This window comes from Portunus trituberculatus, chromosome 39 (genome assembly GCF_017591435.1).
Source record: "Portunus trituberculatus isolate SZX2019 chromosome 39, ASM1759143v1, whole genome shotgun sequence".
Lineage (NCBI taxonomy): Eukaryota > Metazoa > Arthropoda > Malacostraca > Decapoda > Portunidae > Portunus > Portunus trituberculatus.
In genome coordinates this window covers 3,020,001-3,037,678 of record NC_059293.1, presented here as the reverse complement: position 1 = coordinate 3,037,678, position 17,678 = coordinate 3,020,001, and the positions used below count along the sequence as shown (strand labels likewise).

The 17,678-nt window shown below is 42.8% G+C and overlaps 1 protein-coding gene across 4 annotated transcripts in view; it reads right to left on the bottom strand.

Moving 5' to 3' along the window:
* Positions 1-17,678, bottom strand: part of LOC123515518 (mucin-17-like) — a 52,548-nt gene that overhangs the window by 23,412 nt on the left and 11,458 nt on the right. For 2 of the 4 annotated variants that reach the window (XM_045274203.1, XM_045274202.1), the window contains exons 2-4: positions 6,100-6,159; positions 5,616-5,661; positions 81-3,506 (exon numbers count right to left, since the gene is read on the bottom strand). In XM_045274203.1, the coding sequence (XP_045130138.1) occupies positions 81-3,506; positions 5,616-5,661; positions 6,100-6,143 (3,516 nt within the window). In that variant the 5' untranslated portion in view covers positions 6,144-6,159. Of the gene's footprint in view, positions 1-80; positions 3,540-5,615; positions 5,662-6,099; positions 6,160-17,678 lie in introns of all 4 variants that reach the window. The other 2 variants (XM_045274201.1, XM_045274200.1) reach the window with 1 other exon arrangement.

Below are 17,678 nucleotides of genomic sequence, written 5' to 3'. Positions count from 1 at the left end.
ATATACACATGAATTAATCAATGCAAGACAATTCAATGAAGACACATTATTGTTACATACAACATGAAGTCATACTTTACCTGAGTTGCTGTTGGTAACGGAGGGCCAATGTGAGCTTTTGTTGGATCTGAACCTAAAAAAACCTTGCCACTTGGATCCAGAGTAATGCTCATTCCACTGGGCATGCTTGAAGTGGTAAACAATCCAGTCTGAGAGGCATTGGTTACCACTGTGCCTGTGACAATGGCACTGCTCATTCCAATCAGCGGGTGCTGGTTTGAGGAGCCAACAACGATATGGTTTGTATTCTCACTGGGAGTAGTGAAGCTGACACTAGTGTCTGCTGTGGGGACTGCTTGTGCTGGATTCACAACAGGAGCTTGAGTCACCACCGACGTGGGTGTTACCATGGCCGGCACAGCCATCACCTGACCTGTGGCAGCGGGGGTTGTCACCTGCACACCCTCCATCCCTTCCCCTCCTAAACCTAATTCAGGTTCATCAAAAAGCATCAAATCACCATCAATGCCACTCTCTCTTAGAATATCATTTAAGTTTATTGAAGAACCTTTTCCCTTGAGTTTTTCATCTTTAGTTTCTTTCTCTCTTTTCTTCTTTTTAGATTTTTTCTTAGTGTTTTTACTAGAGTCTGTTACAGTCTGATGCTGTGTTCCTACCTCGGCAGCTGTCACAATTGAGGCAGGAGCCACAGATTCATCTATCACAGTTTGCTTAGTGGTGGTTATCACAGACGGAAGGGAGGAAGGAAGGGAGGTGGCCAGCTGGAGGGTTGCTCCAGGGACAGACACCTGAATGGGTTGCCCACCTCCTGGTATTTGTATGTGTCCTACAGGAGCCATGCTGGGGGGAGCCACTGAGGAGGGGGCAAGTTGCAGAGGACCTGAGGCTACCTGTGGGGTAAGGGTGCGCATAGTAGCACCTCCAGTGGTTAGCAAACCTTGCAGGTTGACTGCCTGACCAGCTGGCACAGCAACTAAAGCAGGTCCACTAGGAGTTTGAATTGGCTGAAGCTGTAATGGGGCTTGAGGTGCCACCAGGCGAATGATGGGCTGCGGCCCTCGAGAGCCTTGTGCTGCTCCCATCACCCCAGGAGCACCTAAAGCTGACGAGCCAGGCTGTGGAATGACGTACGCTGGTCCTCCTTGTCCATTACCAGGGAACACCACTGTCTGAGGCTGACCTGGTTTGGCTCCAGCACTTAACATTTGATGCTGACTTGGCACTGGTACCAGAAGAGCTTGACCTGGTGCTCCACTGGCCCCAGATGGTCCTGAGGGCTTGACAAGAAGAACACCATTGGGCTGCTGGATGAGGATGGGCTGCTGCAGACCTGATGGCAAGACTGAAGGATTAATAACGAACCCTCCCAGCCCTTGCTGGCTCGCCACCATTGCCGGCTGCTGTCCAGTTGTTCCTATCACTATGGGCTGCTGTCCTCCGGGGGTCACTGGACGGGCGCCAAGGAGCGTCTTCCCGGGAGGTGGAGGAGCAGGCTGGCCAACCACGGCTGCTTGAGGAGGCTTTGGAAGCAACTGAGGCTGCTTTGGTTGGATTGGTTTGTGTGCCGATGTAGTGAGAGGTTGCCTGGGTTGTGTTGGTTGAGGCGAGGATACAATTTGTATTAGCTGTCCCCCAGAAACAACCTGCTTTACTCCAGTTGCAGCTTGTTGAACTCCTGACTGTGGCAGCACCATGCCATTTGACCCCATCACTTGGGATAGTGGCAGCTGAGGCACCAGGCCCTGCATCATTCCTACATTACCCATCACACCTTGCACCATACCTGCAGGCTGTTGCTGGGGTATGGTGGTAATACTTGTGTGAGTCTGTGGGGTTGGTGTTGCAGCAGGGGATGGAGTAGGAGGAGCAGGTGATCTCATGGCACTTACATTACTATGGGGAGAAGGTGCAGGAGAGCGTGTTGTATAAGGAGCAGGACTCTGGACAGCTGGGTGAGGTGAGGGGGTGGTGGGGTGGTAGGGGGAGGGACTCGGTGATGTGCGAGGCAATACTGCTCCAGGAGACTTATTAAGCACAGAAAATGGAGAGGCAGGAGTAGGAGGCTGCACTGACTGATGCAGTGTAACTGTGTGAGTCTGTTGCTGGACTGTTGGTGCAGTGTGGGCAACCTGTAGTGGTGCAGAGGCAGCCCCAAGTCCTGTCACTCCACCACTAGTTGCCATTTGAGCAGTGGTAGCAATAAGCTGACTGTTATTAATAACCTGGTTTCCTTGAATGATCTGCCCTCCCTGCAGCACCTGCCCTCCCTGGATAACCTGGCCACCCTGCAGCAGCTGGCCTCCAGGTAGTATGTGTGGGCCAGAGAGGACTTGACCTCCTTGTATAACTTGGCCATTATGCAAAACCTGCCCACCAGGTAATATCTGACTTGTGGGTAGAACTTGTGTTGAGCCTGGAGTCTGTAGTAGCTGAGTGCCTTGTAGCAGTTGTGTAGAAGCAGATGTGATGATCTGTCCTCCTGAAGTGATCACTTGGTTGGGTGCCCCCACAAGCTGCACCCCATTGGACATAATTTGTTGGGGAGGCTGAGCTGCAGCTTGGGATATAACCTGTGGGACTGGCTGAGAGGTACTCAGGAGGACATTTTGGCCACTTTTCGTTGCTGGAGATCCCTGGGACTTAACAGAGACAGGACGGGGAGCAGGCTGCACAGAAATTTGCTGATGTGCTGCTGGAGGCTGCTGGATGGAGGACTGACAGGAAGCACCAGCAGTAAGGATGGTCGGAGGGAGGCTGTGTCCTGATGTGGCATTCTGTGTGTGCTGGGGAGGATGGGGTTGGGTGGTGGGCTGAGGGGTTTGCTGCTGCTGCTGCTGCTGCTGCTGGGGAGGGAAGGTTGCTGAGGAAGCCAATAACTGTTGTAGAGTAGGATGTTCATTCTCCCTACTTCCTTCTCCTCCATCTGTGCTTGGGGCCCCAGTCACGATTGGAGCCCCAGCTGCTTGAAGTGCTACATTTTGCTGTTGTTGAAGTGTGATTTGCTGATGCTGTGGCTGCTGTGACTCGTGCTGCTGTGCTTGTTGTTGTTGTTGTTGCTGTTGCTGTTGTTGTTGCTGCTGCTGCTGCTGCTGTGGCTGTGGTTGCTGTGGCTGTGACTGCTGCTGTTGCTGCTGCTGTTGTTGCTGTTGTTGTTGCTGCTGCTGTTGTTGTTGCCGCTGCTGCTGCTGCTGCTGCTGTTGTGTTTGTTGTTGCTGGTCCTGCTGTTCCAGTTGCTGTTGTAGGTGTTGGTGCTGCTGCTGCTGCTGTGGCAGGTGAGGTGTTCCTGACGGCCCCGTGGAGAGAGTGGGAGAGGGAAGGACTTGCTGCAGCACATATGGGGGCACCTGCGAGTGGCTGAGGGGATGGTTTCCCCCCCGTACCTGACCGAAGTACTGGCCATCTAAACCGAGGCTGTCCAGACAACTGCTGACCAGCCCAGAGTCCGTGGAGGAGGTCACATTGTCGAAGCGAGGAGAGTCTAAGCCCTGCCAGAGGAGACCACCATCAGTGGGAAAGCTCTGCAGCCAAACAGAAACTAAGATTAATCACTCAACACAACACTGTATACATAGCACCAAGAACCTCCTTCAATTATGGAAGGAAAACACATAAATAATATAAATAAAATATACATGTTGTAAAGGAAAACAAAGATGCACACTATAGACAGCATTCCATTATTTCTGGTCATGTTTCAGAATAACACAGTTTTATCTACTGATCTGTCACAGATGTGAATGTTATTCTGAAATGTAACCCGTAACAAAAAGAAATGCTGCATATAATGTGTGTCTATGCATTCCTCTAAGATTCTGCAAGGCCAAATCCTCCTTAAAAGTAAAAAAAAAAATCAATATATACCAACATTATTCAATTTTTCAACAAAACAAGAGGTCATCATGATATGCAGGGCCAATGAACACAGTAACCCCTGCTAAGAAAATGATGGTGATATTCAAAACATTGACATGCAGTGCCATCTGTATCTGGTGAAAATAATCTACACATTCTGTCTCATAGGCATAGCCAAGGACACTGACATATATCTTCCATTCCTGAACAGTTAACCACAGACATAGAGAACAGGAAGGGAGGAAGGAATGAGGAAGGTAGGCTGAAGGGAGAAAGGAATGAGGAAGGTAGGCTGAAGGGAGGAAGGAATGAGGCAGGTAGACTGAAAAGAGGAAGGAATGAGGAAGGTAGGCTGAAGGGGGAGAGGGCAAGGCAAGCTACAACAATGCTAGCCAGAGCAAGAATAAACAATGCATTGAGAATTATATGTAGTGATTTTTTTTTTTTCTTTCATTCACTTCCAATACCAAGGACACTTCACTGTGTTTTAGTCTCCTTCCTAACAAGTGATAATAGTACAGAAATAGCAAGCACTGTTGGTCATTGTATCATTGTATGCACTGAACTGAATAATCATGGCTGTTTTGCCTGTCTTCACTGTTCAACAGTCGTCTCACTGACTCGCAAGGCTGCAAACAAACTTTTGCCGAAAATGTTGGTTAATGTAGATGAAAAATAGTTTTGATAACAAAATGCCTCCATAACCACAGGAAACAGGAGCTGCAGCAACATTAATGAACCCTATCAGCATTTCACAACAAAAGGAAGATTTTCAAGAAATAAAGCTAACAGGGCAGAAATACAGCTAACAGCATATTAGGATTCTTGTTCTGTAGTGTTAAAAGTATAAAAATTCCAAATGGATAGATATTAGAGTTACATCTAGCACTGGTCAAACCTCATCTGGACTATACTATGCACCTCTGATCAGAAATGAGCTTTTACATTTACCTTCATTGGAGGCATAGATTGAGAAGGGATCTGATAGTGGTAGTACATACACAAGTAGTATAAGGAATATGAGAGAGAGAGAGAGAGAGAGAGAGAGAGAGAGAGAGAGAGAGAGAGAGAGAGAGAGAGAGAGAGAGAGAGAGAGAGAGAGAGAGAGAGAGAGAGAGAGAGAGAGAGAGAGAGAGAGAGAGAGAGAGAGAGAGAGAGAGAGGTGGGTAAACAAATTCTTATGTCCAAGATTAAGTGTATCGCTGCATTCCCTTTTGCAGCAACAAGAAGTAAACAAGCACACTCTAATGGCAAGCCTACAATCACATGCAAATAAAGTCAGTACAAATGACAGCAATGAAACACTTGTGAGGATGTTGAGGTAGAATGGACCTGCAACACTTGTGAAGATGTAGCAAATTGGCAGTAAGTAGTGAATGGGGCACAGGCTGAGAAATGAGTACTTTATTCATGACTAATTTCAGTTATTATTATTATTACTATTATTATGATCATATTCTTCTGAAGAAGTTACTGCAAATCTAGTCAGAAATAAAGCACTTGTTCCTTAGCTCACATTCCTTCACCATGTGTCACTGCAACACTTCATAAAATAATTCAACACAATATCAGCATTTCATAAAATTGGAAAAGTATCACAAACACCAAAATATATAGCCATAATAACTCTCAACTGTTTGTTTTATCTCCTACTAATGACAACAGGTCAGTAAATTCACTGTTATTAAACTGAGACTCAACAAAACTAATCAGAGACAAGAATCCACAAATGGACAACTTACTGAGCCAGGTAGAGTTTCTAGGAAGGTTTCAAGTGCATGGGGATCTCTGCAAAAGATTTGAAAAAACATTAGAATATATAAAATAATATTTAACTTGTAAACCTGCAATACACTATCTAACTCAGCCTCTGAAATAACTACTCAGAAAAACAAACTTCTCACGTAAAATGAAAAGATGCACTACCACCTAAGACTTATTACTGCCTTGTTCAAGGTATTACTGTAGCATGGATGTTAGTGAGATGCCCTACAGACTCCCTTCCTAAAGGACATAGCCAAGTTTCAAACACATAATTCAATGCAACCTTTACAGTAATTGTTAAAAGTTATCTCCACAACCTCAAACTTTACACAGTGACTACCATTACCACAATAACTTTACACTGTGAGTAACCCCAACATTACCACACTACCATTCAACATTTCTCAGCATTCTCCCTCATTGGAAAAGACTCCCTCACACAATAACAGCAACAAAACTCACCCTATTACGTCAAGAAGTCTCTGTTTCTGGCCATCATCATCCATTGCAAGCTAGACATGACTGAAATGTAGATAATCAAAACATGAGCATAACCAAAGCAACAGATTTCCAGTGGCCTACAAGCATTGTCTGTAAAGCAAAATAAATGATAACCTTTCTAGGAATACATGATAAATATTACATGGGGCACATTGATGTAACTTGAGCCATAACGAGTGTAATATTGGCAAAACCTAACCTTGTATAAGGAATGCATTGGAAACCTGAAAACTTGTGAACTTTTTTGATGGCATAGAAAAGTGTCAATCTGAGAGAAAAAAAAAAAAAATTGAGTTTTGCATTTGTAATGACTCAGACCAGGTTAGTTCTAAGTAGTGCACAAGATACTTTGGGTTAGTAATCTGGAAAGAACTGGAAGTAATGAATTCTAGCTTGATAAGAAATGTGCACATAGGAATAGTAGACTATTAGAGAAATGGGACAGACTCAGTAATCAAGGTTTTACAGTAAAACTGACCCAAGAGGGAGCTTACACGAACTAGATAAATTAGTGTTTTGGGATGATGAGTGGGTACAAGGTGCACAGGGACTGCCATGTGTAGGCTGACTGGCTTCTTACAGCTTTCCTTGTGTTATGTAGGTATTTTCTCCTTGCAGTACAGAAAACACTTCAATCCTTCCTCAATAGTAATAGAAGACAGAGACTGCACATGAATGTACTATGACTTCTAAACTCACTGATACTTTTGTACAATCACAGGAAAGAGATCATGCGATTCCAGAAACTTGGGATGTTGTGGCCTAGACGTGTTGGGATCTACTGAATCAGTTAAGGCCCTATCACACTGGCCTATGATACGTGGAACCAGGAACATCCACTCTAGATAGCTGGAACTTGCCTGCGATTAGCGGAACCAAGTTGGGATGGTTACCACCCACTTTAATAAGTTCATCATACCATTAACAATACTATTTGTCTAAAGTCAAATCATCTGTAACAGTCACTCCCAAATCCATTTCCTCTTTCGATATCTCCAATTTGACACCATTCATATTATAGTCGTATCATATTCTCTTTTCACTCTTACCAAACTCCACCACCTTACAATTATTGAAGTTAAGCTCCATTTGAAATGTTCTACTTCAATTACTAATCTTATCTAAATCACTTTGCAGCACTAAACAGTCATTCACATTTTTTACCTTCCTCATCAGTTTTGCATCAGCAAACAGGTTTATTTATATAACTTTCAACTTCTTCACTCAAGTCATTAACGTGTGTGTGTGTATTTACCTAGTTGTATTGTACAGGGTTCGAGCAGGGCTCATAGTGTCCTGTCTCCATATCTCCATTTATCTAGTTTTTCTTTAAAGTTATGCACATTATGTGCTGTAACAATTCCATTATCCAATGCATTATATTTTTCCACCGTTGTGTGTGGAAAACTGTATTTTCCACTATCCTTCACACACTGGTTCATTCTGATCTTCATTTCATGTCCTCTTATCCTTCCATCTTCTGTTAACAGCACCAGGTCTTCTTTGTCTATCTTTTCAATATCATTTACTATCTTATACATTGTTTTTAGGCCTCCACGTTCTCTTCTATTTTGTAAGGTTGGCAGTCATATTTCTTTCAATCATTCTTCATATGTGAGCTCCTTTAATTCTGGCACCATCCTTGTCCATAGTGTGTGTGTGTGTGTGTATTTACCTAGTTGTATTTACCTAGTTGTAGTTTTACAGGGCCTGGGCTTTACGCTCGTGTGGCCCCATCTCCATATTTACAATTATCCAAATTTTTCTTTAAAACTATGCACATTCTTCTCTGACACCACTTCCTCACTCAAACTGTTCCAAGTTTCAACACATCTTTACAGGAAACTATATTTTTTAACATCTCTCAGACATCTTCCCTTCCTAAGTTTTTTACTATGCGATCTTGTGCTTCAAATGTCATATTCTTCTTTCACGATCAGTTTCTCATTATCCACTTGGTCCATTCCGTTGATCAATTTATAAACTTGTATCAGATCCGCTCTCTCCCTTATCTGTTCCAGGATTGGCAGATCCATAGCCTTTAGTCTCTCCTCATATGTCATTCCTTCAAATTCTGGAACCATTCTTGTAGCCATTTTTTGTAGTCTCTCCAACTTTGTGTTTTTTTTTATGAGGGGTCCACACTACTCCTGCATATTCCAATCTGGGTCTTATTATAGTACTTATTAATTTCTTCATCATTTCTTTGTCCATGTAGTGAAATGCTACTCCAATATTCCTTAGCAAATTATATGTCTCTCTGAAAATTCTATAAATATGGCTTACCGGTTGATTGTTTTCTTCCATCGTCACTCCTAAGTCCTTTTCCTTTTTTACTTTCTCCAGTTCTACTCCATCTCCCATCTTATAGATTTTCAATGGTCGTCTTTCACTCTTTCCCATTTCCATGACATGGCTTTTGTCCACACTGAATTCCATTTCCCACTTTTTACTCAGTTTCGTATCGTCCGCAAACAGATTTATGTAGCTGTTCACTCCTTCTGGCATGTCGTTTATATATATGTATGAGGAAAAGTATTGGCGCTAATACTGACCCCTGCAGCACTCTGCTTTCTACTGCTCTCCACTTGGACTTCATATCTTTAACTACCGTCCTTATTTCTCTCCCCCTCAAATAATTTTCCATCCATCTCAATGTGCTTCCTTTTAAGCCACCCTTCTCTAACTTCCACTGAAATCTTACATGTGGCCCTTTATCAAATGCCTTTTTTAAATCCAAATAAATACAGTCAACCCATCCCTCTCTTTCTTGTACTCTTATCAACTTGTTTTAAGAGACCATAAAATGCTTAAGCTTATGCTATAATCAAGACCAATTATAAATATGCAAGAATATCTCCAAGTTAGACCTAAAAAATTTGTTGAGTAATATGCACAATAAATAAAAAATGCAATCCTAATCAATGAACCATTCACTGCAAGAGTTCTGCCAACCAAGCTTATTTCTACTCATAATATTCACACCACACTTGAAGGAAGAAAACCATCACCTTTTCATTCAGTTGTTTCTTTTACATGACATTTCAGACCAGACCTTCACACACGAACCATGTGCCACACACTCATGTACTCCTGGCTTGAGGGAGGCAGGAATTATGACATCATGGAGAATGTGGTGCACTTAACCCCTCAGGTAGTGCTGTGCTGAGTCAACACGACAAGGTGGCCGGGTACAAGGATATGAAGTCAGAGGTGCTTTCACTCTAAAGGAAAATACGAGGGGCAATGCTTTGGATAGTTCAGGTAGGTGAAAATAGGTAGGTGTGTATGTTATATGTAGGAATGCCACATAGTATTGGCAGGCGTAGGGAGGCGGTGGCATAGTGGATAAGGTGGTGAGCGTGGGATCGGGCAGACGTCCACGCGTAGGTTCAAATCCCACCACGCACAGCCTTAAAACACTTTGCCATTTGTCGAGTGGTTTAAAGTTACCTACATATCACCATGATACCCAGGTTCTAGGTGGTTACACCCAAGATGAGCTTAGGTGGTGATATGGGCCTTAATATGGGTACCACTATAAATAAAATTGCCTGCGCCACTAATGGGCGAAAGCTGAACAGCGCTTCCCATACACTCTTCAAGTGTGCCTACAGGCGCTATAGGCCTTACCGTAAAAAAATAAATAAATAAATAAATAAATAAATAAATCATGGCTAGCTTCCTTTATTTTCTTGTGATTTTATATCCTTATGTTTTGGTACTAATCCCAGAATTTAATGAATGCATATGCTTTCTTTGAGTTTAGGGCTCATATTCTGAAATGGTTTGCTCCCTCATCATAACTACTTTCCAAGCCTAAGAAATTATTAGCCTACTTTTTAAGTGTTTCTCCAGTTAATAATGCAGAAAAGTTGTTAATCTGACTCTTAAATGATAAAAAGACACTTAGAAATCTCTATAGCCTCAACTAGAGCCTTTTAAAAGCAATGGACATAAGTATGTTTCAAAAAAGGTTCTAGGGCAGCAAGTTTACATAGAAATAATGCACAAAATGCATGATTATGCTTTTCATATACACTTGCTGTAGTTCTGCAATCTTCAACCTTTTACTCTTTATTGGATGCCAATGTTGTGCTTATTCATGCCACCTCAAGGTCTTGCTTCCAGGCTTTCATAATGCCACATTGCACCAGGTTTGACTTGCACTGCCTTGCCAAGTGTGCTTTCTAAGCCTCAAGGTATTGTCAGCACTGCATTCATGACCGCATTCCTGAAGCCAGTGCTGTGAGGCTGCATTCAATAAATGCAGCCTTGTTAGAACCTTCATCTAAATCACTGTTGGAAATTTACCAATATAATTCTCAGTGATCAGTCATGGTTATGAGCCAGGTTTGATAGCTTAGCTTAGGATTTGTTAGGTTAGATTTGGGTTGGGTTAGATTTGGGTTGGGTTAAGTTTGGGTTGGGTTAGATTAGAACAGGATAGGATAGGATAGGATAGGATAGGTTAGGTTAGGTAAGATAAGTTCAGGTAAGGTAAGGTAAAGTTCAATCAGGTTAGGTTGAGTTGGGTTGGTTGGGTTGGGTTTGATTAGGTTGGGTAAGTTGGGTTGAGTTGAGTTAAGTTGGGTCAGGTTAGGCTAAGTTAAGTTGTTTAGGTTAAATTTAGATAAAATCAGATCAGGTTTGGTTTGGTTTTATATGAATAAAGGCAAGTGAAATGCGTTATTCATCACAGTCGCCTACTCGTCACCCAGCAGCCTTTCCCCTACGGAAAAGAACTCAGAGCTCATACTGATCAATCTTCAGGTAGGATTGAAACCAAATCATACACCGGAACTGCGAGGTCATAACACCTCGAGTTACATCCCGTACCTATTTACTGTTATGTGAACAGGGACTATACATAAAAAGGCTCGCCCATTTGACTCCCCGCTCTCAAGACTCGAGCCCTGGCCTTCTCGGTTGTGAGAGGTGTGTGCTAACCGCTACACTACGCGGTGTGTGTGTGTTTTGTTCCCATTTCCTCTATTTATTGTCTTTTTTTCTCTCTTCTTCCCTCGTCGACCAATAGCGTGGCTTCATACGTGTGGTGTCAAATCAGCTGCGTGAAAGAGCTTCTAAGGCGGAGCCGGGAAACGAGGAGAGCGGGAAGGACGTGCAATCCACTAAACGTGTAGGTATATTAGGACATTGCCGGTTAGGTTAGCTATGTTGAGAGAGAGAGAGAGAGAGAGAGAGAGAGAGAGAGAGAGAGAGAGTAAATTAAGCAGGACTGGACTGACTGTGTTGTTGCTGACTGTAGCTGATTAGGGAATAGGTAATCAACTTGTTATAATAACAGATTCAGCATAAACTCTCTCTCTCTCTCTCTCTCTCTCTCTCTCAAGTGGCCAGTTTTCTAAAACATTGTTTACCTGTTGGTCACCCAGCCAGTCTTTCTCCCTTCGAAATAAGTGATATAATGACCGATCTTCAGGTACGACTGAGACCAGACCACACCACACAGAGGCCATAACCCTCGAAATTACATCCTGGACCTAATTGGTACTTACTGCTAGGTGAACAAGGTTTACACACTCGCCCACTTGCCTCGCCCAGACCTCCTCGGTTGTGAGCCGTGTGAGCTAACTTTTTATTTTTTTTTATCTTGATGCAGTCCTTGTTAAAAATATTACTTGCATCATGAATACTATTGTACACACTATTTTCACAATTTAACTTATAAGTTCTTTTAACATTTTTACTACTACCTACTAGGTAGCTACTATAACTACCTACATCCACTATTGCTACCATCATTACTTTTACCATTACGACACTGTAAATAATGATCATGGCGATGATGATAATATCTACTTCCGAAAACAAAATTTCTCTCCTCATCCATTACGTGACTACACAACTTTTTTTTCTTTCGTTCTATAAGCCGATTAATGACTGTCTTACTTCCCTTCCATTCAGTTCCTACGTAATTATCTTCCTTCCGTTTCTACACTGTTCCGTTCCCCCAAGTCGTTTCCTTCACTCCTGCCTTCCTTTCTCTTTTCGTGATTCGAGTCCTCTCCTTCAGTCCTTCCTTCTAAACTACGCTAGTCATAAAAATCTTGTCATTATTATTCATTTAAAAAATAAAGAAAAAAATATGCATGAGGAAAGTTAAACTAAATGAATACAGGAAAAGAGGTTTCATAAAATCTAAAAGGCAAGAAAGAAAAAATGGGACAGTCGAAAAAAAAGAAACGAAGGAAAAATAGTAAATGGAAATTTTTTAAATGGGAAAAAAATTAAGGTAAAAAATAAAAGTAAAAAGTAAGTGAAAAAAGAGAAAGGGGAAAGAAAATAGTAAAAAAAATAACAGCAGGAAAAACTATAAGAGAGAGAGAGAGAGAGAGAGAGAGAGAGAGAGAGAGAGAGAGAGAGAGAGAGAGGGGGATAAACACTTGTTCTTGAAATGTGGATGCTCACTAGACAATTATTTTACTCCCAAGTCTTCGGACAATATTCCGAAACTTTTCTGGGCATCTTTACTTCCCTAAGATTCTAGTTGAAAGCATACAGATTCCTAAGAGACGATCGACTACTTTTCTACAATATAAACAGGGGAAACAATCTTGAGGACGCAGCTAATCATGTCTACAGCCTTTTTTTTAAACAGTCGTGGCGAGAGCAATAATCTGAAACCTTTCCGCGCCACACCACTACTAAACTTTAAAAAGACTCTATATAGTTGTAGTTACACGGATATTTAGAGCATTTTTTTTTCTATTCTTGGAACTGATTAAAGATATTTCTACATTACTAGTGGGGGAAAAAAACACTCTTGAGAACTGGGCTAATCACCTCTGGGGCCTTTTGAAAATAGTAGTGAACCTTTCATTTTTTTCCCCATCCGGTCTGAGCCTCGCGTCTGGCAGCGCTGGCCGATTTCACTTTCCTCTTAGGTAATAATGTGACTGGTCCAGGAAAACACTGCCACAAATAGCCAATTCACCTTTGAATGTTAGTTGCATTAGAAAATAATAAAAGAAGAGCTGGGAGAAAATTTGCCCTCTCAGATCATTGTACGGAGAGAAGTAGTAATAATAGTGATGATACTACTACTACTACTACTACTACTGCTGCTGCTGCTGCTGCTGCTGCTGCTGCTGCTGCTGCTGCTGCTGCTGCTGCTGCTGATGATGATGATGATGATGATGATGATGATGATGATGATGATGATGATGATGATGATGCTGCTGCTGCTGCTGCTGCTGCTGCTGCTAATACTACTACTACTACTACTACTACTACTACTAATAACGATAATAATTCTAATAACTAATAATGGGATCTCTCTCTCTCTCTCTCTCTCTCTCTCTCTCTCTCTCTCTCTCTCTCTCTCTCTCTCTCTCTCTCTCTCGTGTGGTGTTAGTGATGTGATATGATGTGTGGGGATGTCATATGATGTGGTGTGATGTGATGTGATGTGATGTGTGATATGGTGTAATGTGATGTAATGAGATGATGTGATGTGGTATGATATGAAGTAAAGTGAAGTGATGTGTGGTGTGGTGTGGTGTGGTGTGGTGTGGTGTGGTGTGATGTGATGTGATGTGATGTGATGTGATGTGGTGTGATGTGGTGTGGTGTGACGTGGTGTGGTGTAACGTTGCGTGGTGTGGTGTGGTGTGGTGTGGTGTGATGTGATGTGTGATGTGATGTGATGTGGTGCGGTGTGATGTGATGTGTGGTGTGATGTGATGTGGTGTGATGTAGTGTGGTATATGTGATATGGTGTGAAGTGGCGTGGTGTGATATGATGTGGTGTGATGTGCTGTAATGTGATGTGGTGTAATGTTGCGTGGTGTGATATATGATGCGATGTGATGTGATGTGATGTGGTGTGGTGGTCATGTAGTGAGATGTGATGTGTGGTGTAATGAAATGTGATGCCATGTCATGTGGCATGGTGTGTGATATGTGATGTGCTGTGGTGTGGTGTGATGTAATGAAATGTGTCGTGTGATGTGATGTGATGTGATGTGGTGTAGTGTAAAGTAGTGTGGTGTGGTGTGGTGTGGTATGATGTGATGTGATGTGATGTGATGTGTAGTGTAAAGTAGTGTGGTGTGGTGTGGTGTGGTATGATGTGATGTGATGTGATGTGATGTGGTGTGTGATATGATGTGGTGTGATGTGATGTGACGTGATGTGGTGTGGTGTGGTGTGTGATATGATGTGGTGTGATGTGATGTGATGTGTGGTGTGATGTGATGTGGTGTGTGTGATGTGGTGTGTGATATGATGTGATGTGATGTGATGTGTGATATGATGTGGTGTTGTGTGGTGTAATGTGATGTGATGTGATGTGGTGTGGTGTGGTGTGATGTGATGTGGTGTGGTGTGTGATATGATGTGATGTGATGTGATGTGATGTGTGGTGTGGTGTGACGTGCTGTGCTGTGCTATGTTGTGCTATGCTGTGCTGTAATGTGGTGTGGTGTGGTGTGGTGTGATATGATGTAATGTGATGAGATGAGATGAGATGTGATGTGTGGTATTGTATGTTGTGTTGTGTTGTGTTGTGTTGTGTTGTGTGTGTGGTGTGGTGTGATATGATGTGTGATGTGTGGTATTGTATGTTGTGTTGTGTGGTGTGGTGTGGTGTGGTGTGGTGTGGTGTGGTGTGGTGTGGCGTGGCGTGGCGTGGTGTGATATGATGTGTGATGTGACGATGTGGTGTTGTGTGATGTGATATGATGTGTGGTGTGGTGTAGTATGGTGTGATGTTATGATGTATGGTGTGATGTGATGTGATGTGATGTGATGTGCGGTGATGAGATGAGATGAGATGAGATGTGTGGTGATAATGATGTGCAGTGATATGAATGATGAGATATCAATCACTAACCTTTATCTCATCATGGTAACAGATGTAGCGGGTCTTTTAATTGACGGTGTCAACAAATAAATAAATAAATAAATAAATAAATAAATATATATATATATATATATATATATATATATATATATATATATATATATATATATATATATATAACATACTTCTTCAAACATTGGCTTTAAGATTATCAAATTTAAGCTCTTCACTGGCTCGTTTAAGAAACGTTAATAAAAAAAAATTAAACTTGTCTATTTTATGAAAGATTGTACTAGCAAAGGGATGGTGAAAGAAATTTTGGGGAGGTGGGGTAAAACAGACCCACAGAAACTTCCCTCTACTTTTCAGTCTCTATTATAAGTTATTAGGGTTTTCAACTTTTTCATTATATATATATATATATATATATATATATATATATATATATATATATATATATATATATATATTTCCTTTTAAGATTCCAGTGACACTTTTAACAATTAAAGTGATTTTTTGTTTAAGTGAAGTTCAAGAGTTCTAATCCTCGATGAAACAAGTAGAATTACAACGGAAATCATCTCATTGGTCTTTTGAAGGTATCCCTTACGAAAAGCACGCGTCTTTCTACGTAGATTGTCAATTATCTAAAGTCAAAAGGAGTGCATCGATCCATCTGCAATTCATTTCTATTTCATTTCCATGAAGAATATATGAAATTTATTTTGTCTTTTATTTTCCTTATTTTCCTTGTAGGCTACCTTTAGTCAGTTTTATTAACATGGAATAATAATTAATAGCGCAAGTCTCAAACATTATTATAGTTTTCTTCAACGTAGTATTGATGTAATTCCTCTGATCGCCTTTCTATTCTTTTTTCAACAGAGCCAGTGTGTGTGTGTGTGTGTGTGTGTGTGTGTGTGTGTGTGTGTGTGTGTGTGTGTGTGTGTGTGTGTGTGTGTGTGTGTGTGTGTGTAATTCACCTCGGTCGCCTCCTGGTCACCCAGCCAGTCTTCCCCATTACGGAGCGACCTCAGAGCTCATAGACCGATCTTCGGGTACGACTGAGACCACAAAAACACACATCGGGAAAGCGAGGCCACAACCCCTCGAGTTACATCCCGTACTTATTTACTGCTAGGTGAAAAGGGGCCACACATTAAGAGGCTTGCCCATTTGCCTCGCCGCTTACTGGAACTCGAACCCGGCCCTCTCGATTGTGAGTTGGGCGTGCTAACCACTACACTACGCGGTGTGTGTGTGTGTGTGTGTGTGTGTGTGTGTGTGTGTGTGTGTGTGTGTGTGTGTGTGTATTCACGGTCACTGGTCACCCGATCAGCCTTCCCCATTACGGAGCGAGCTCAGAGCTCATAGACCGATCTTCGGATAGGACTAAGACCACAACACACTCCACACACCGGGAAAGCGAGGCCAAAATCCCTTGAATTAGATCCCGTACCTATTTACTGGTAAGTGAATACAGGCTACACATAAAGAGGCTCGCCCAGTTGCCTCGCCGCACCCAGGACTCAACCCAGGCCTTCTCGGTTGACCAGTCTGCTAACCACTACACTACGCGATGTGTGTGTGTGTGTGTGTGTGTGTGTGTGTGTGTGTGTGTGTGTGTGTGTGTGTGTGTGTGTGTGTGTGTGTGTGTGTGTGTGTGTAATTCACCTCGGTCGTCTGCTGGTCACGCAGCCAGTCTTCTCCATTACGGAGCGAGCTCAAAGCTCATAGACCGATCTTCGGGTAGGACTGAGACCACAACACACACCGGGAAAGCGAGGCCACAACCCCTCGAATTACATCCCGTACCTATTTACTGCTAGGTGAACAGGGGCCACACATTAAGAGGCTTGCCCATTTGACTCGCCGCGCCGGGACTCGAACCCGGGCCTCTCGATTGTGAGTCGAGCGTGCTAACCACTACACTACGCGGTGTGTGTGTGTGTGTGTGTGTGTGTGTGTGTGTGTGTGTGTGTTTTCATCACAGCAATGTATCGCTGGGGGAATCAAACACACACACACACACACACACGTTGCTATTATGATACAAAGATGAGTAAGGAGTTCTTATGGTAGGTGTGTGTGTGTGTGTGTGTGTGTGTGTGTGTGTGTGTGTGTGTGTGTGTGTGTGTGTGTGTGTGTGTGTGTGTGTGTGTGTGTGTGTGTGAGAGAGAGAGAGAGAGTTGTTGTTGTTGTTGTTGTTGTTGTTGTTGTTGTTGTCTGGCTATTAAAGGCATAAATATGACAAGCAAATAAGCTGCTTGGCAAAACATACAATGAGACACCCAAGATTTTTACAAATTCTCTAGAAGTATTTCATAACCTGGGAACGATACAAAACAGCACCATCCCATGCCTTGTCACACGCGCGGTGCAACTTTTCCTCGAACACCATAATGCGTTTATTGGCGCAGCCTGGCAAGTGCACGACAGCCTCGGTGTGGCCGCGCCCTACATGGGAGGCCAGGCAGGGACGCCCACTATACCACTCACACAACTCAGCGCTCAGGCACAGGAGTCAAGGCAAAACAACACCTGGCTTTCATAATGCTGGTGTGTGTGTGTGTGTGTGTGTGTGTGTGTGTGTGTGTGTGTGTGTGATCACCATCGTTAGTCTATAATACTCTATATGATTGCTGCAAAACCAGTCAGTCCGGCAAGGGTATGGGTACGCCACACATTACGCCAGGGCGTGTTGGCGGGCTTG